Genomic DNA, 19,181 nt, shown 5'->3' with positions numbered 1-19,181 from the left:
ATGCAGGTGCAGTTGGGATGCGGGAAGCAGGTGCGGACTGTGGATCCCGACCCATCGGGGCTGCAGAGACACAGGTACCTACCTACGCCAGCAAAAGACACCACCCATGGAAGATGGCAACCCAAAGACCCAGAGGTACGACTCTGACTGGAGCCAACGGGGCTGATTTTCGATTCACCACGAGGAAGGAGGGAGGAGGTACGAACTGTCGTGGTGACCCCTTCCTCCGTACCTGCCTATCCGCGCGCACTAGGAGAAGCAGGGGGCAAGCGGGCCGGATGTATCGCGCTTTCCGGGAAGGGATGTGGTGCGGTAGTGATCGCTCCTGCCAGTTACAACCGTGGCAGGTGGAGCGTGCCCTTGTTAGGACAGTCGTCTTCCTGAAGGAGTTACGTACCTCCCTGACTTGCGGCCCTTTTTGGTCGTTGCTATTCATGTCGGGTTGTCGTGGTTGTAGGCTATCCGCAAGATACCCCGTACCTACACATTTCAATGACTTCTCTTTGCTGGACTTGCATGAAAACCCGTCTACATACGTGGTTACACACATGTGATCGATATCTATGTGAACAGTAACAGGTGGATTTGAAAGTGGGAACTGCCGCCCCCCGGGCAGTTCATCAGAGCTTTTTGTCCCATTGCTTCGTCCCATTGCTTCGTCCGATTTCTTGCTCAGATTTTGTTTTCTATGGGGGGATCAGCGACTCACAGGCCATGCTTTTTTTCTGCAGATCCCGGCCAATTTGTGGTTCCTGCCGCCCCCCCCCCCCCTGTGGTCTGGACACTCTCGATCTTCCTAGACTGAACTGACTCTTTGGCAGGCGGGAGAGGCACTCAGCACAACCGGGATGGTGTGCTGGCGTTGCGTCCTGATGACAGATGATTACCCAGGACTTCCTCGACTCTTCAACCTCGATCCCCTCCAGAGGAAAAAAAATTGCTGCCCGGAGCGGAGAAGCCAAAGAACTGCCGGGCTGGCAGCATCAGAGACATCCACAGTGACATAAGACACATTCCAAGCAGGTCAGTCACCACAATTCAACTCAATGCCATTGTTCAATTGCCAAGGATCTGTGTTCCAGAGCCAACGGTCCATTTCCTTCTTCCAGCCATTTGGGCTCTATTCCTTAATTAATGGAGTCTCGGTTTCACTGGCTCCTGGCTCTCCAACTCTAGGGCAATGGTAAATTGACCAGATCCAGCTTCAATAGCTAGTCGAATGGTGCCAAACGAGGGAGAAACGGACAGTCACATCTGGATTGTTTTGGGTTGTCGCCCACTCACACCTCAGCGACGGACTAGCGCTCGCCTATGGACTTTTCGCCCTTCCACTACTGATGCTGGCCTGGCTGGCCCTTTTTTTTTTCTTGGCCAGCTTCCCAGTGACAACAAGCAGCGAAGAGCCAAGAAGAGGGGAAGGGAAAGGTTTGCTGCTTGGAACTTGGAAGAAATAGCCCATGGGAGAGCCAACGGCTGAGCGGCGAATGGACCAAGAAGCGCCATTTTCACCCCTGGCTTATGCAGGAACGGGGGGCAAATGCTGCAGGAACCGGCACCACGGCGCAACCTTGGAAACACCGGGCGCCAAGGATACGTCGCTCGATACGACCTCGTCTCGTATCTTTTGAGTGCCATCGCGGCTAAAAGATACCTCATCACAAGAGTCCCCTTCCTTGCTTATCCCCTCAACCGCCGGGCCCCCTTCTCCATCCGACCCAGTTGTGCCAGTCAGCGGCTGCAAGAAGTTGATGCACGCACTGGCTGGCGAGGAAGGCACAGGTGGCAGCCGATGGTAGGTGAGAATCAGAACGTCGTTTTGTTCCTACCATCACTTGCTTCCAAGCACACAAGTTACATCTGTCACCGTTGAGTTTAGCACTTTAGGCTCGACTGGCTAGCCGCGTTGCTGAGTGCAACATGAAAGCCTTGACGTTTCGCTCGGGGTCAGTGGTTGAGTGCCTTATCTGTACCTCCGTCAACATCTTAGTCGCTCTGCTATTGATGAAAGTCTCTTGCTGCAGAAAAATCCCTCTCTTTTCGCCTCCAACACCAAGTCACTATTCTCCAATATCGTCATTATTGCCTTGGCCCCCGCTCCCTCTCCTCCCTCGGTCGACCTCCATCGACCATGGCTCTCTTATGGCAAAAGCCCTGCGCCTGCCATCACCAGGGAGACGTCCAGAATTATCAATGTCAACTAGAGCAAGACTGTCGCCGGACATTGCCGCTCGGGAAAGCCCCTTCGTCGTCTCGCCTGCCCTTGCGTGGCCCTCAGTGAGAAGCCTCGGAGCCAACGAGTCACCTTCCCTGGGGAGGGGGGGGTCTTCTTTGACGCCTGCGCGGCGCTGACCACGCCCCCAGTACTGACGAGGCCCTCAGGCTGAATAGTCCTAGTTGGCATGGCGAATGGCTTCAGTGGGCAGGGCGGACCCTACGACGACTTTTCGTGTCCCATCCCGCAGCGCCCAGTATGTATCAGACGAACAAAGGATGACGACGGTCGACTTGGGACGGCAGCCCCGCGCTTGGGGCAACCCGAAGGACTGATGCCATTGTCATGGGAGAATAGGCCCAATCCGAGTCGACTACTCCGTATTCGTGTGAGCACGATAAGACCCGCGCTTTTGACCCGTTTCACCACTTTGGGCTGGCCCCACGTTGTCGTTGTCTTGACCCTTTTGCGCCTTTTCCTCTTTACGGCTAGCCGGTTACGTGGACCCAGATGGATCGCCAGGGAAAATCGACCGCGCACCAAGTCCAGACTCTCAGCGCGGGAGATGGAGTCGCCTCGGGGGATTCCACGACTGTTCGACAGCGTCAGACCCGGGAGGGCCAGCAATCCGGGCAAGCCAGACCCCAAGGCGCCGGCTGTGAAACCCTAAGCGAAATGAGCTTCCGCCGCCACGGGGCACACGTCCAGCGAATCCCATCCATCAGAGCACCATTTCACTCTAACACGACGCCCATTTTGGCACTTTACTTCCACATGTTTGGCCCTTTTCTGACAGCCGCCCACATTCCTCGCCCAGTCTGTCCCGTTACTTCCCTGCCGCCCTGACAAAGAGCCGATGAGGCCAGCGGCCAGTCCTCCGGATCATCCAAAGCTTGTTAGTCGAGCAGGATTTCGTCCTCTTCCAGCCCAGGGCAAGACGTGCCGGGATGCGACAGCCAGGGCTACACTGCGCCACGCCGAAGCTAGAGCCTCGGAATGTCACCGGCTCCATGACCCGGGACTGCCATGCCGGCCGCTGTCCTCCATCAGGGCAGTGAATACCGTTCTGGACGCTCAGATCATTCGGACTCACTGGCAGTCTGCCAGGCTCACTGCTTCTTCAGAGGCTAAAGCCGACTTCCATAGCACGCGACTCAGAGCCCCGGCCCGCGCAAGGTCCGACAATATCAGGACACGAGGCTTTGCTCCTAAATAGTACGATTCATCACGACGTACGTAATCATTTCGGCACTGCCAGCCGTCTAGTTCTGCTCCTTTGGGTATTGTCAACCCCGCCCGAGATCGTTACGCAGTAAACGTCGGATAGTTGCACCCACGATCCGAACAGCCGACCTCGAGGGTCGCCCAGTGAGCGAACGCATTGCTTTCATCCGATGCCAATCTTTATTAAGGTTGAACTGTCTCATGCGCGACGACAAGCGCAAAGAGGATCCGTAAGGACTTATGTTTCCATAATTCTCACTTTATGGTTACTCTAGCTTCCTCATACTGGAGTCTGGCGCGTTTCTTCCCGACATATGTCTTACGGTCTTACCTGCAGGTTGCATGCTGCAAGCCACTCCAGCTTCCTTACATCAGCTCTAGGTGACTCTACTGTTTTCGTTTCGTCCAGGATTGGGTTATTCCTGTTCATATGCTTGTCCTCCCACATGTAACGGTGTTGGCTCAGCTGCAGTCGTTGACATCTATTCAAGTCTGCTCCTGCAGGATTGCATGCAAATAATCCCGTCAATAAGTCGGACACACTCATCCATCGATTGAGGTCAGCTCAAGGACGGCGGCGTGTCTATCCGCAATTAGGTTTGCTTGCGACATCGAAACAGTCCCTGAGTGTTCTCCAACGACTCAACCGACAGCCATTAGGGTTTAGAGGTTGACTCCAAGGAGACTAGGCATGTCACGTAACCGAATGATCATTTGCTTCTATTGGCAGACATCTTGCCAAGTGAACTGTACTGGCTTATTGTAATGTGACTAGGCCTAGCCGATGCACCCTACAAGAAAACCGTGCCCGAGAAGCATTTCTATAGGCAAGAAATAGACACTACCCAGCTCTTTGGCATCAATGTTCGATAGGCGCCTCTCAGCATTGACACTCGACAGATGATTCCAGTTTTGAATCCTCAATTAAGTTGCCGAGATTGGTGACCGAGTTCGTTGTTTCCTGCCTAATGTCTCCTCGTTTTCATCCGTGGTGTAGCTAAATGGATCAAATGATTGAGTGCAGGATCGCCCGCAATCTCTACAGTTTGTTTGAGACACTCCCATCTTGGAGGTAAGGTGGAGCACGGCAACTTATTCCGATGTGAGACGTAGAGGAGAGCGGGCGCTTCGTCTCACCCCACCCCGGCAGCCGTCCGTTCGGAAGAGGCCCAGTTTTCGGCATCACCAACTTCATCGGCGGCGCGGCGAACTGAGGCTGCACTCAACCATTCTTCACATCAAAGCCCAGACGCTGTCGTTCAGTGAACGGGGAGAGATTTTCGGTAATGTCCTCAGACAGCCTTGTCAAGCACAGCCTCCGAAATGCAAACATCAGTTGCGATTGCCGGTGATCGGCAGCCAATGGCATCTAGCAACGCTTGATCTAAGACTTGTGGCGGCCTATCGATCGCCCGACGCCCTGCCACGATGACAATCTTTGGTGCTGCCACACGTGACGTGGCTGCCTTGGCACCAGCTTTAGCTGAAAGCGACGTCAATTACTGCAGGTTGACCGTTGAAGCTATTCATCAAAACTAAACCGTTCAAACCGTCTATAGTCAAACTCGCACACTGGCTTTTAGGCCTTCAAGCACTCAAGCAGCCAAGTTTGCATCATCATGGACACCGCTCCTTCATCACTTCCTCTCATCGTAGCCGCCCCAAGCTTTAGTGATTTTGACTATGGGGCCTTCTTCCAAGGTGAAGACATGTTGCTCGGAGATGAGAATACGTATTCGAGCGAGACTCTTTCCGAGTCACCCACGAACAGGGCCTCCGCTTCAGGGCCAAGCGGAGGAGGTTCGTCTCGCCATGGTCCCGCTCAGAAGCAGCGACTTGAGAGACGAGGGCATACCAAAAGTCGCAGAGGATGCTTCAACTGCAAGAGAAGGCGTATCAAGGTGAGCTGGCATTCTCATCAATTTCCACTCTCTCGCATACTGACGTTGTATATAAAAGTGCCAAGAGACGCAACCATCATGTGGGCATTGTAACAAAATGGGCTTGAAGTGCGAGTATCCCAATGCTCCGATGATTGTGCACCAAGTATGTCAATTGCAACATTTGTAATCCATATGCATTGTCTAATGTAGTGTACCCAGCCGCAACATCAAGTGCCGCTGTTCAGTTTGCAAGATATGCGGTTCTTCCAACACTTTATGCTACAATGTTACCCTCACCACCCGATAGGTAACGAGAACATCTGGACCCATGAGGTTCCATGCTTGTCCCAAACCGTGAGCTCTACGAACTGAATTGATGAGAGACCCTACTGAACCCGTACAGAACGAATTTCTCATGCACGCAATTCTCGGGATGGCAGCCTGCGACCTCATGAACGCGGACCCGAGCCTCCTGGCATTCGCCATGGCGCACCGCATCAAGGCCATAAGAGCCATCAAAAAGTCCCTCGCCGAGCTGCCGAAGCAAAAGGGCACGACGCCGGAGCACGCCAACGCCCTAGTCGCGACGTGCTTCGCGCTCACGTTCCAGTCCGTGACGTTTGAGGACGGCATGACCGAGTACATGACTTTCATCCGCGGCATCTTGATCATCGGCACGCAGATGTACATCAAGGGCATCAAGCCCATCTTTGTGAACTTGATGGGGCAGGACTCGAGCGCGGTGCTGGAGCCCAAGATGGTGGACCTGCCGCTGATTCGGACCGAGTGGGCGGACGGTGCTGTCGAGGCGGTTGGTGGGTTGAGGGGTCTCTGTCGGGATGTGGTGGAGGTTGAGTATTTTGAGCTTCTTTTGGATATGGCGACGAAGCTGCATACTTCGTCTTGGAAGGGTACGTTATTCTCCCTAAAATATGGAATCCCTGGCCTGTCCTCCCTTCATTATACTATAAGTGAACCACTAACAACCGAGTTGCTCAAACAGCGTATCAGACACTTTCGAAGCACTACGGCTGGTGGATCCAGCTTCCGCACGAAAAGTTCCAACGCGTCATCGACATGACCTCGCAGACGATGGTCCTCTTGGCCAGCCACTGGATCGCGCTGAAGCAGATCATGGCCACGGTGACCAACGCCGAGCACGAATGTCGCGAGAAGGCGCCGCCAAAGAAGAGTGCGGTGGATCTGGGCATCATTCGGTGGCTTGGGTACCTAAATCGGCAGATCGACCATGAGCATTTGGTGTATAATCGGTGGCCTTTATGGGTAGAGGAGCAGCTTAAGCAGGACCTGACCTTTTTTGGGAAAAAGTTTTGAGGAAAGTTTTGCTGGCGGAGGTTCATGTGATACTGTCTTCACCACATCTTTATTCATTCTGAAACATTTCCGATCTATTGAGAGCTGTCAAGACTTGGACAATCTGTTGTCAAAATTGCAAGTGAAAATGACCAGTGTTGTTTGACAGACGACGCATCGTATCCGCAAGAGCGAACACGATGTGTCAAGCCCTTCCCGTCCGACGATCTAGTTATCTGATTGAGAACCTAATTCCTTTGGCTCAATATCCACTTACTCACAGACCAGACGAACGCCCCCGATAGACAAGCATAACGTCCCCATGGAGAGCGAGCGGGGTGGGCAGGAGAAAAGAGATCTTTGCCGATCTTCATCAGCAGGGCAAACGATCTCGGTGAGTGCCGTTTACAGCCCCACTCGTCACCGCCCGCCGGCACTGCCCCTCCCCGATCAACCACAGGCGCACCGCACCGCCCCGGTGGTGGCGTACATGATTGGACGGTTGGTACGAAACGAGGAATACGACGGACCGGAGGTGGGGCCGTGCAAACCAATTGGCGTCCGAGAGGATGCCTGACGAGGTGCTTGCATGGACGACAAATTCGGCTGAAGAATGCCCAGTTTGTTGTCGATTCTCGATAAAGTACCTAGAAAGTAAGACATGCGAGGAATACGGTGAAAGAGCGCGCTGGTGGGGCTTGGGGGTGGAGGCGGAGGCGGTAGGTGTTTCGATGCAGCTGAGCCTTCCTGGAAAGTGAAGCCTTCCTGAATCTTTGGGCTGACAGACTATCCTCACTTAACGTGATCACTACAGGTCGAATCTCGAAGGCTTTCTGCGCGTCTTACATCTTGAATTCGAGGATACATTTGAAGAATCTTCATTGGTCAGAGATCAGTGAGGCGAAATAATGAAATATTGAGTTTTCGAATCGGCGGAAAGTCCGCAGAGAAAAGTCCGCCGTCGTCGCATTCATCGCATTCGACTAATTTTGGTGGCAGTGTCTTACTAGGCTTTTCTGGCAAGAGATTATGTGAGTTTGCCTTCCGTCCTATTGCACTGCAGTGAAGAAAGTCCCGGGACGCGTGAGAAGGATAAAGTCAAGAGTGTTTCCTTCCTGGTCGAAAACGAAGACTATTGGCATCCCATATTGCCTTCCTCTTGTTCGCGACGTACCTAAGGCATAACTATCTCGTCCTGTCTTCAAGGCAGAGTCGTCTCTGATACAAATAACATATTCATCTAAAGACTAGCATAGCTGTCCGTGTCCGTCATGTCGACCACGATCGTTGCAGACGAATTGCACACTGTGCCCAGCAATTCTTCGTTGCCCACATACTCCTCGGCAACAGGCATCGAGCTCGCAGATATCTCACCATCGACATCATCGGATTCCAGTCCTGCACCACCAGCCTACGATCAAACAACAACCGTCACCCCGCAAGACACGGAAGCCGTGCCCAGCAGTGATGGCGGCCCAGAGCCCTCCTCCCCAGGAGACTTCTTCACCCCCACAGTTCACTTGCAGATCGAAACCACCGGAAAGCAATGGCTCTCGCTCCCCGTCGGCACCCGGCCCGATCCGATCGCAATCTACCACGTCGAAGCGGGCTCCTGGAGCGCGGAATCTGTCCCGGCATACGTCTCCCTCCGCTTCTCGCGGAATGACGGGAGCTGCCACCTCCTTAGGGGTGACGACGCATCTCAGACACCCGTATGCACGATGCTCTACCGCTTCGGGCCGGGGAAGCCTCCCATCTTCCGACCGTCTCAGGCTCTCGCGCCGTTTCACGTACCCACGCCTCCAGCTTCTTCTGGCTCTTCTTCGACGGAGGTATCACTCCAAGAAGAGGAGAATGGTCACCGCGAGGTAGACGTGAGCGCCGCAGACCTCCAGATCGTCTCCAAGTCCCTCACCTCCCGCACCCAGATTCTCAAGACGCCAGTGGGAACCTTCCAGTGGCGCTATGCCACGCGCAAAGAACGCGCTACAGTGCCTGACGCCGACCAACTACTCGTCTGTGAGCTCGTGCAGACCGTCGCTCTGGCAGGCGGGAAGAAGACGGAGGAGAACAAGACGAGAATCGCGCAGTTTGTTCGTGGCAAGGAAACGAGGACGCGGGGAACTGGGCGCACAACGGCGGGGAATGGGGGCAGATTGATGCTCGATGTGATGAGGTGGGTTGACTCGAAGGACGGTAGAAGAGAGGCGGTGGAGGTGCTGGTTGTTGCGAGTTGTGTCTGCATGTTGAAGAAGGAGGTTGATCGGAGACGGATGCAGCAGATGGTGATACTTGCGGCTGGAGCTTCTGGGGGAGCGTAGTAGTGATTCCCAAGCCCTGTTCATTGTTCCGTTCAGTGTCTGTCTTGCTTGTGGGGTAGAAAATATTCCTGAATATAATCATTAATGGCCTCATTTGCCATGGTATCCCTTGATTTCGGCCACACTCGGTAAGAAATACAGACTGCGAAATGGTAGGGTCGGCAGGATGGCTCGAACCCATGACTCCCAAAAATAAATAGCCACCGGGGGTCGAAATCCTTTGTGTGTTCTTGCAAGTGATCAGTCGCAACTACTGCGCCAGAAGTCTCCTCATCCGATGGTGCTAGGAGAGGAAAATAATTTTATCATGTACCTAGCGAAGGCGGTGCCTGCTCCCTGAATATCCGCTGGCTTCTGTGTATTCATCGTCTCTGGGGAAACACGAGGGCGAATTCCCTCACCCTACGACTTTTCGAGACCACATATCACCTCATTCCTGCGGGATTGCTGCCCGGATACCGGTTCAGAAGAGCGAATATTTACGTTTACTTCAATATTTGCTTCTGAGTCCAAAGTCGTCATCGATCTTAACCTGAACTTGCTCAACCTTCCCCCCATAGACGGCTGGTCTCAATACATCACTATGTTACCTGAGCTCTAAGGAGCCGATGGATCAATGACAAGTTTAGACTCGCACTCAGCCCGACAAGCAGGCGAGCCGCGCAGATTTCGCATAAATTCCAGAAGATGGACCACTTTTTATCGTATCAGCATTATTCCTTACTCAGTGAGACCCTATGTATGCTTCTAAAGCTCGGCATGATCATGGAACGTAACAGTCTTGCTGGTAGATCGATTAAAATCGAAGACCTGCCGGTGCCATCCATCACTTGGACTCATACAGGTCAAAGATTGGATTCAAGATCCAGTGACTGTACTTCAAGCATGGTCCTTTTATCCATCTGCCAAGATTAAAAATGACACACAAGCCAAAGACGTCTTAGTATGAGTTTACGAATAAATAACTCCTCCACACCACCCCGTATGCTTCCAGATGATCTGCAACACACCTGTGAGCCTATAGTGAAATCCAGGGCCAGTTATGAAGACCTGATCGCTTGCCAAAGACCGAGTTTGCTTTGTCCGCACGCGCCTATATCTGCCTATAGGCCGGGCGACCTATGAACCTGATAGTCAGATTCAGTTTTTGAAAAAGCCAACATGGAAGCACGCATATCAAAACAAAGTAACGACTCTTTCGAGACGAGACGAACTGAGCAGTCTTAGCACACCACGTAATAGGCTTCAAGTGTCCATCAAAAGCGGCATACCAGTAAAGCTTGCCTTAGGAAGAAAGAAAGGCAGGCCTTTCAGCGGTCGCATCACGACAGAGATAATATACCAGCTTTGCAGTGGCTGTGCCTGCCTCATCCTGGTCGCCCAGGTATGATACGGCGCCCAAAAGCACCCACTCACAGAGCTCCGACTAGAAAGTTATCCTTGTTATAAATCACGGCAGGTGACATACAGATAATAACAGTGGCTCGAAAAGGGTCGGTCTATATCAACGATCTATTCACAGGTGTCAACTCGAAGTCAGAAGTTCATCAGAGCTCATTTTTACGTGGTTCTCCCGTTTAAGCTCCGTCATCGTCGTCTGCGTCGTGAAGACGAATACGAGAGGAACGAGGGTCCGTGAAGAGAGCTCGTGAGTGTTCTTTTTCCTTCTTCATTTGAGCGGGGTCAATCGCTACCTCCGTGATTAGTGAGAATTTAGTGCAATGAGTGAGCTGATAAATCGTCCACAGCTTCTACACCTGGATCGACAAGCAACTTTCTATCGGATCTAGTTTTGAGGAATACGATATGGACCACGGGAATGTGACGATTTATAGCTGAACGTCAGGGCAGAGTGTTCCTTTGGGGTCCGCTGTCCTGGCAGGTTATAGGATCTTACGGACAGGATTTTCACACAGACTCATGAGTTTGGCTTGCAAGCTGCCGGCATCTCCCATGCGAGACCATATATGGATTTATTTCCGTTCGAGACGGGAATGTATACACGTAAACACATTGGGAAACTCATATAACATCTGACCTTGTCTACTTACAAAAAGTCTCAATCTTAAATAACATGGAGAAACTTACACTGAGCTGTAGAGACAGACGATTTCGATATATCAGAAAAAAGGGCATGTCTCCCGCCCACTGATACTTGGGTTGACACTGGAAGCTGTTACCTTGTCGGCAGCGCTAGTCACGCCACCCCTGCATAGTTAGAAGGGTAACCCCGCACCACCGCTCCAAACAACACAAAAAACGAAGCTATCGTCACCCACCATGGCCCACCACATAGTAGACATCAAAACACCAAAATGGAAACGAGAAACATACAACACCAGGTATTCGCTGGTCGTCACCGACCCAACTACTAATCCGGCCCTCATTGGCTTATCTATGGGAGAGCGGACGGGATCCCGAGTTTTCCAATGGGTATGGTCGTATGTGGCAGTCTGCGAAGCGGAAGATGGTCAAGTCGAGAGGGAAAGGGGACATTCAGCACCTCCATCTCAACCCCCATTCCCAAATAGACCCATTCCAGTGAGCATTGACGTCAGATGGAAAGTGAGATGTTAAATCTGGTCAGTTATTCTTATGATTCGTTTCAGTCTCGTTCACTTGTTACCAGAACTCTTGGTGCCCCCTTGGGCCAGCCATCACGGTGTCCGACCAATGGATGGTCAACTGCTACGGTATCGTAACGTCAAGGATGAAAGTTTCAAGGCCATGATTCACTGTTATTCACCTTCATACCTAGGCTCACTGTGAATTATGAGGTGTCTATCGTGGCAGGAGAGGGAAACAATATCGCCAGGTCTGAGTCGAGGAATTAGATACAAGTACCTTACTCTATAGCCTAACTATGCAGAAGCCTGACTCTATATTCTTATGCCGCCCCAGAGGTCTAGTGAGTATCATCTATTAGCATAGCGGTCATCCATCTGTCTATATACGCCATTTCGTACCTGATATCACACTCACAGCTAAACTCCTTGGCATCACTGAAAGGAAGCGGCCCTTGTATTAAGGATACTCCAAGGCCTCCTATTTCACTTGTTATGCAGAAACTATGTTACGTGCGAACTCTAAGCTCAGAACTAGTACGCTAATCTTGTCTGACTCGTCAATGTTGAAATGATGGGGAAAATACTGGCCTAGGCAGCCGTGGAAGCCTGAGAAGAAGAAAGTTGATAGCTGAGACAAGTCTGCAAATCGATGCCTCCGAGGCCATGAGTCTTTGCATCTCCCATAGAACATACTTAAATCGACACTCCTACCACATCGTCTGCACTCTGCCTGTCTGCTTCAAGCAACCCGTTCAACATGACCACCGAGGTAAATACCAACCCCCCCCCCCCCCCATAATCACGCAATGACCTCGATCCCAAGCTCAGCCATAACAACCATAGCAATCAAGTTCCTCCGCTTGTACTAACATTCTTGCAGTACATCTTCCTTTTCCAGTCAAAGATCATTGCTGCGCCTGGGAGACCTGTTTTTCTAAGAGAAGTTCCCTCCCTCTACGAAAATGTCCTTGAGCTCCAGCTACCGGACTGCATCGTCGACATGGCAATCCTGCCCAAAAACGTGATTCTCAAAATAGAGTATCCGAAAGACAGAGACCTCTTCGATCCGCCAAAGACGACCCTCTTTGACAACGAGGCCCTCATCTACGATCGGCTTCGACCGCTGCAAGGGAGCGTCATACCGAGATACTTGGGCTTAGCGAGCATCGCGGGCAGGAGAGCGCACCTCTTGTCAGATATCGGCGGCATGTCCATGATCAAGAAGGAACTCTTGCGAACTGATCCAGCGACAAACTTTGAGGAGATGATTTCTGTTTCACTTCGTTTGATACGTCAACACGATGTTCGGCTAGACTATCTGGACCCGTCCAACGTCCACTTGTGCGGAGATGCGCTTTGCGTCGTGGATCTTGAGCATGCCCAGTTGATTCCGTCAGACCTCTCCCACGAGGAGGGGGAAGAGGAGGAGGATCGTCTCCGGGAACAAGTACGACATTTCGTGGATATCATCCAGGCTCGACGAGATCTTGAGAAGAAGATGATAGAATTGCATAGGCATCCTCCCTGGCGATTCAAATCTCCGAGACCTAAAAAAAGGAAAGAGGCGACAAAAGGAAAAAAGGTTGATAAGCTGAGAGAGGTTACTGGGGGGCATGGGGTTGTGGTTGAAATGCCCAACCTCCGCCGGGCATCAGGCTCCTCCTCAGACATGATCGTAGATGATTAGAACGAGTCTATTGATAGGCAAGAGAGGAACTATGTCATGCCTGAGTCGTCGTTGTGCTCTCGGCAACCCACAATGAGGGGACAAAAAACATCATTCTCTGCGGTCCACTCAAGTATTTCGGTTACTTCTAAGCTCTGATTAAAACTCACGGAGCTGCCGAAGCAGACCTCTTGATAAAATTGGGACTAGGCATAATAATTGAGACATTCATCATGGCGGCAGGCATCTTAACATCGTAACTCCTAGCCGCAAGCCCGGTATCCGTATTGAGGGATTGTTAAGGTTGCCTAGCTCAATGAGACTGGCTAGCAGTGTCACGAGCCCCGTTGCGGTGTATTGTGAGGTCAAAATTAATGGTATTAGTGATTCAAATGACGGCAGGCCTGACTGGTCGTAGCATGGTCAATCTAGGCAGGCTGTACTGTTCCATCATATCAACCGAACTGAGCTTGACGTTGCTTCTTCATCTCGCCGGGGGCTATAACTCTTCTTTACAGTATCGTGGAGTTGTAGTGGTGGCGATATGCCAGGTTGGCAGTAGCACCATAGTCAGAGCAAGCCGTCTCTTTTCTAACTTGACACGCTGCAAGTAACGAGATATATGGGAAACGTCACTTATCAGCCAAGGAAGCAAAACCGTCAGCCGTCGCACTCGAAGCCTGGCCGAGACTCACAGGGCGAACTTAAGTGGCGCCGGCCTTGATCACAATGATAATGTTAGTTATCATGACAGCGGCATACTCCTGAACGGCGACGGGAAGTGTATCTTCCTCCCTAAGCCTCGTGAATCCTCTCAGTGACTTGTTGCTCTTCGTTGAGTGGTGTTGTTCGCATTAGACAATTCGTTGGGCTCAAACAAAGTGGCAAGGTACGTACTGCGTCTGCCCTGGACTTCGTCAGGAGGAGCGGCAGATATTAAGTCGACCAGTCGTTGCTGACCTCGCACATGTCGATCAGGCTTTGGCGATCGAGCCGCTCGGGAGCAGCCAGCTTCATCTCAGCCGGTAACTGAGAGATCTCGCACGGCATGATGGAGATGCTAGATGGAAAACGTAAGCAAGGGGCATTATCATTGGCCTCTCTAGGCTAAAGATGCCAAGTTACGTTGCCACATAAGACATTCTACCAGCCCTCATCTCTCTCTCTTCCTTATAGTCACTGCAGAATATATATACACACGCGCGCGGAGAGAAAGAGAGAGAGCGCGACTGGACAAGGTAGGTATGGCATGTTCACAAAACACATGGCAAATAGCGAGTCCCAGAAGGTTCATGTGAGGGGGAGGATGCCAGCCCATTGTGGTGCCGCGCCACAAGCATGTGGGCTTCTGCCCACGAGAGACTTTAGCAATACAAGCTCTGCCTTTCATATCACAACAGACCTACTGTCAGATGACGAGGATTGATGCTGGACGCATACTTCCTCATCGTCTTGTGGTGAGTCGAGTCGTGTTCCGGACTTGATCTCCCACAGAGAGTGCCCCCTCGAGGATCTCAAAGATGGACGTGATAGAACCCCCCCTATGTTCCACCAAGAATGCCTTTCTGATCGAGATGGCGAACAACCAACCGTCTACCACCAGCCAGTCCCCGGGGTTGTAGTAAGTTCTCTCCCAGCAAATCGTAAGTTCATTGAGTAGTGCGAGGATAGATGGAGGAACAGTTCGTGCCTCGAATCTACCAAGGACATACATATCCAAGGGACTCAACCATTCCTGTTGATGTAGATATCTCACCTTGAGTTGTTCAGACGGAGGACCTCTCTCTCTACTCCCCTCAGCCACGAGCTACTCCGTATATCCACTTCCCAAACCTCAGCGCCTCAGCACGCCTCGCTGCCAAATCCCAAACCTACACAAACCCATCCCCCGCACATCACGAAAGCAGCCAAGCATAAGCATCCAGTAGTTCATCAATAAGCAGGTCAGAAAAGAGGCTGTATTGTTTGTATCCATCACCAAAGCCAGAGTACGCAGCAAAGACGAAAACCTTTCCCCACGACCAAGACACAATCGTCTCCAGTCTTCGCCACATCTGCCAGCTTCGACTACTTTCCACAAAACGCTTCGCCTTTTTTCCGTTCCTCCCCGTGTTACCAAGCCAAGGAACATCTACTCCTCGAGCCGCGTTCCCAGAAACTGCAGCACAAAAACTCAAAATGAAACTCCAGATTTCACTCATTCCAATCCCCTCAATATCGACACATGCGCGTCAGCATCACAAGATGACGCCCGAAAAAAGAAGACATCATTGCATCTTTCCCCTCCTCCCATCCCAATATTGGCAAACTTCCGAGATACGTAGCAAGCCGATAGTTAAAGACAGGGAAGAAAAGGGCAAGGACCGCAGATGTCGACTACATACATGAAAGTGAGAAAGAAACAAAGAGCTTCCTCAACTACAAGACGCGAAATCATCAGGGTAAAACGGTCAAGCCAAAGATCCCAGTCGGAAAGGAATCATTTGGCTCCTATCTCCCTCATATCCCCTCCCCATTTCTTTTGTCTGCTTTCCACACCGTTGATCGTCTTTTCCGAGTCCATAATCCCCGGCTCAAGTCCTGCCCTTAGACTACTAACGCTTGGACCGTCTTCTGCTGTTTGCCCCGTGATGAACGTTGCAGGCATTGAGACAGGGAGGTCATGTGGCGTCTTCGCCTACTCGAGAACCATTCGCCAAGATCAAAACAAAGTCGTACTGCGCGGTCGATGCTGATTTCGTAAAAGAAAAAGGTCATTTCATGTCGTTAAAAGTCGTAAAGCTCGTCCAGAAAGGCCCCGGTGTCTCTATTGAACACCATGCTTCCTCCACTCTCCATAAGTCTTGCAGACCATGGTGATAATGACCATGATCGTGTCTTGCCAATTGCAAACTCCACCATTGAGGGACAGCAAACACTTCGCTTGCCCATTTAGGTGAATCGCGTCAAACCCCTCCACCGGCTGGGCAGCTCGCGCTCCTGCGCAACGCCATAGTTCTCCCCTTCGCAACCGAACCCGCGGTTCTTAAACTGCTCGGGTCCGCACTGCATGGCCGCCGCGCCGTGGTTCGAGTTGGGCCTCAGGCCCAGCGGCTCGGCTGCCTTGCGGGCGGTTCGGGAAGTCCAGGCACGAGCTGCCTCGCGGAAGGATCGCCTCGAGTCGTTGGAATCGATGCTACTGCGAGTGCTAGCCGCGTAGGAGGGATTCGGGGGCGTAAAGTCCGTGTCCATGGGCATGGGGCCGAGAGAGGACGAGGGCTGGTGCTTGGCGAGCTTATTGCTTGCGCGGTTCGAGCTACTAAACGACCGGCGAACAAAAACAGTACCTCCACCGACAGCGCGGGGAGGCGGGGGAGGAGGCATGTAGTTAGGAGGAGGCGGAGGCGGCATGTAATTGGGAGGTGGCATGTCCACCGAGGCAGACTGGGCGTGAGACCTTTGCTTGCGGAGACCTGGGATCGAGAGGTCAACGGACATACGAGAAGCAGACTTGCGCAGCTTCTTGGCTGCCGACATATCTTCGTCATTGTCCATGCCGCGTTTCCTGTTTCCGTCGCGCGAATCTGGCAAAGGCTGAACCTCCTCAGTCGCCGGGAGAGGCCACTGACCCGATACACGCTCGGCAAAGGACTTCTTGTCCGTGGGAGGCTTGGTCGAGTATGTGGTGGTCGAGGGGTTGAACGAGGGCGGGGGAGGCTGGCGGGTGGAGCGGATAGCATGCGCATCAAAGAAACCGTCCTTCATAAGTTGCTGGTAGCTGGCCATGATCTCGTCTCTGCTGGGCATGCCCGCGCCGCTCGCGAAATGTGCAGGCATCGCGGCGGCGGTCGGCGCGCCAATGGGGCCCAGGCCGTTGCCGTTACCATTGCTGCTGCCGAAGCCTCCAGCCCCGCCTCCTTGAGCAAGGAGCTTGCCATCGAGGCTCAGTGGGCGCTTAGCCCCCTTATCCTTGTCCCTGACGAAGCTCAGCTTCTCGCGGAGGCCGCCCCAGAAACCCTTCTTCCCGACGTGGCTGCTAGCCGAACTGGCGGGTCTCTTAACTTCGCCGTAGGTGATTGTCGGTTGGTGTAGAAGTGGCTGGGACTGCTGGTGTAGCGGCTGGTGATGTTGCTGCTGCCGAAGTCTCTCAGGGGAGAAGACACCAGCGTCGGGTGCGTCGACGTAAAAGTCCATGTGGAAACGGCGGGCAATCTCAGTCGAATCCTCGGGGCCGAGGAAGTCGATTGGTGGCGCAGCCGAGGTACGGTCGTTCATTGAACCCTCGACGAAGCGGGAATTGGCGCGCTGCACCGACGAGTTTGATCGTTTCGCCGCGGGTCGCTGGCCGTTGGACGTCGAATTGCTTGACGGAGGGCCCGCGATCGGGTGGGAGGTCAGCGGACCAGGCGCCGACGGGTCCTCCATTGTTGACATGGGCATTGTTTCGTTTGTGCTTTGGTCCAATGTTTTGTTCAGAAAGGGGGTTTGGGTGATTGAGTTTCTTGCCGTGTGGGTTGACAGCCGAAATCCAACCTTTTTTTCGTCTGTTCTTCTTTACTTGAGGTCTGTTGAACCGGGGGAAAGACGTAATGGAAGCTGTCGTCAGACCCTGATGAGCGCAAAGGTGAGGGGAAGGTTTTGTCGGGCGATGCGGTGCTGCGGCATCCGAAAGGGTTTTTGTTTACTTTTCTGTCGTTACATCTGCCACGCTCCGCATCCGCGCAGGCACGCGGCGCAACCTCTCTGTCGTCGCGGGCTTCTTCCCTGCACAGATGGCAGAGGAGAAGGCACAATGAGGCGTGTTCAGGATGATGAGAGTTCGAGTATTGTTGCAGTGTGGAGTGGGGATGGAAGAGTGAAAGAGTGCTGAAAAGGGGGAGAGGGAAGAAGATACAGCGAGGACGAAGTTTGGAAGAAAGTAAGGCAAGGTAAGCTAAGCTAAGCTAACGGTACGCGCAGAAGTCACGAACCGTGATGGGCTTGGTTGGAGGCGTGTTGATCTCGTAGTACCAAACGTATTGGAAGGGCAACGGCAACCAACAATGGAGAGCCAGGGGTAGTGCGATTTTTTGGGGGGGAAAGACCCGCAAATGGTCCAATGTCGGCCGGGGTTGCTGACCTCTGATGGCTGCTGTTCCCCGAACTAAGGGCCAGAATGGGCAACTGGGGGCCGCGAAAGGTGGAATCGGCCGTTGCTGCGTTGCTCGGGCAAACAAAACGCGCCCACATTTATCCCATTCGTCCCTGGACGCGCAAGATGCGACTCCACTTGGCGCGTTGCCCTTCACCGGGCCATCCTCGCCATCCTCACCTTAAAAACTGGCCGAGAGGAGCATTGGCCACGTGACGCTTGGACCTGGTGCTCTTTCCCTTACATCCAAGGCATATTCCGTACGAGGACCACCTCTGTCTCTCAGACTCTCTCCCGTGATCTCATCTCATCTCACCCTTCCTCTCTCTCACACATTAGCTTGTTGTCTATTTACGTCCGTTGGTGCTGTCAATCTAGCTTGATCGTGCCACGCACGCACGCAGCACGCTACGGCTCACATATCCCATGCACCTGTTCTCTCAAGCTATCTTAGTACTCAGATCTTACCCGTCTCACGCTACTGGGACATTGAGATCGACAAAGCTGAGGGAATCCGGCGTTGACGCAAGCACAATGTTGTATCGCAACACACACATCCGAGATGGTCACTTCGTAGGGCTTATCTCTCATAGGAGCCGTACTCATTTCATGTCTTGTTAGAGCCTCACGTCACTTGTCAACGTCACGAGAAAGGATAGGTAAAGTATCGGTAGCGTCTTTGAGCATTTGAACCTTTTTCCCATTTTCCTATACAAAAGTTTAAACTAACTGTCCCCGTTGCCCACGGGGCACAGTGGACAACCCACTATCAATCCATGCAGTACTCCTGCCCAACTAGACACAAGGAAATAATAAAAGCAAGACCAATGACACATTAAAGCTCACTCAGATGTGCCTGTCTTCGTGAACATCGAAAAGTCGTT

General features: G+C 52.5%; 4 protein-coding genes across 4 annotated transcripts; 3 read left to right on the top strand and 1 right to left on the bottom strand.

The window, feature by feature from the left end:
• Positions 1-5,055: 5,055 nt before the first annotated feature.
• CPAR01_16585 (C6 zinc finger protein) lies at positions 5,056-6,654 on the top strand (the record flags this gene model as incomplete). The annotated part of the gene is made up of 5 exons (XM_060500830.1): positions 5,056-5,337; positions 5,447-5,482; positions 5,530-5,673; positions 5,723-6,230; positions 6,323-6,654. The coding sequence occupies 5 exons, from the start codon at positions 5,056-5,058 to the stop codon at positions 6,652-6,654; spliced, it is 1,302 nt and encodes a 433-aa protein (XP_060340539.1).
• A 1,250-nt stretch (positions 6,655-7,904) lies between these two features.
• CPAR01_16584 (uncharacterized protein) lies at positions 7,905-8,954 on the top strand (the record flags this gene model as incomplete). The annotated part of the gene is made up of 1 exon (XM_060500829.1): positions 7,905-8,954. The coding sequence occupies one exon, from the start codon at positions 7,905-7,907 to the stop codon at positions 8,952-8,954; it is 1,050 nt and encodes a 349-aa protein (XP_060340538.1).
• Positions 8,955-12,278: 3,324 nt separating this feature from the next.
• On the top strand, positions 12,279-13,208 carry CPAR01_16583 (uncharacterized protein; the record flags this gene model as incomplete). Its single annotated transcript, XM_060500828.1, has 2 exons — positions 12,279-12,290; positions 12,402-13,208. The coding sequence occupies 2 exons, from the start codon at positions 12,279-12,281 to the stop codon at positions 13,206-13,208; spliced, it is 819 nt and encodes a 272-aa protein (XP_060340537.1).
• Positions 13,209-16,118: 2,910 nt separating this feature from the next.
• Positions 16,119-17,591, bottom strand: CPAR01_16582 (uncharacterized protein; the record flags this gene model as incomplete). The annotated part of the gene is made up of 1 exon (XM_060500827.1): positions 16,119-17,591. The coding sequence occupies one exon, from the start codon at positions 17,589-17,591 to the stop codon at positions 16,119-16,121; it is 1,473 nt and encodes a 490-aa protein (XP_060340536.1).
• Positions 17,592-19,181: the final 1,590 nt, after the last annotated feature.

This window comes from Colletotrichum paranaense, assembly GCF_030867605.1.
Source record: "Colletotrichum paranaense strain IMI 384185 chromosome Unknown Scaffold_26.1, whole genome shotgun sequence".
NCBI lineage: Eukaryota > Fungi > Ascomycota > Sordariomycetes > Glomerellales > Glomerellaceae > Colletotrichum > Colletotrichum paranaense.
Note: the sequence above shows the minus strand (reverse complement) of the source record. Positions and strands in the feature narration are given on the sequence as shown.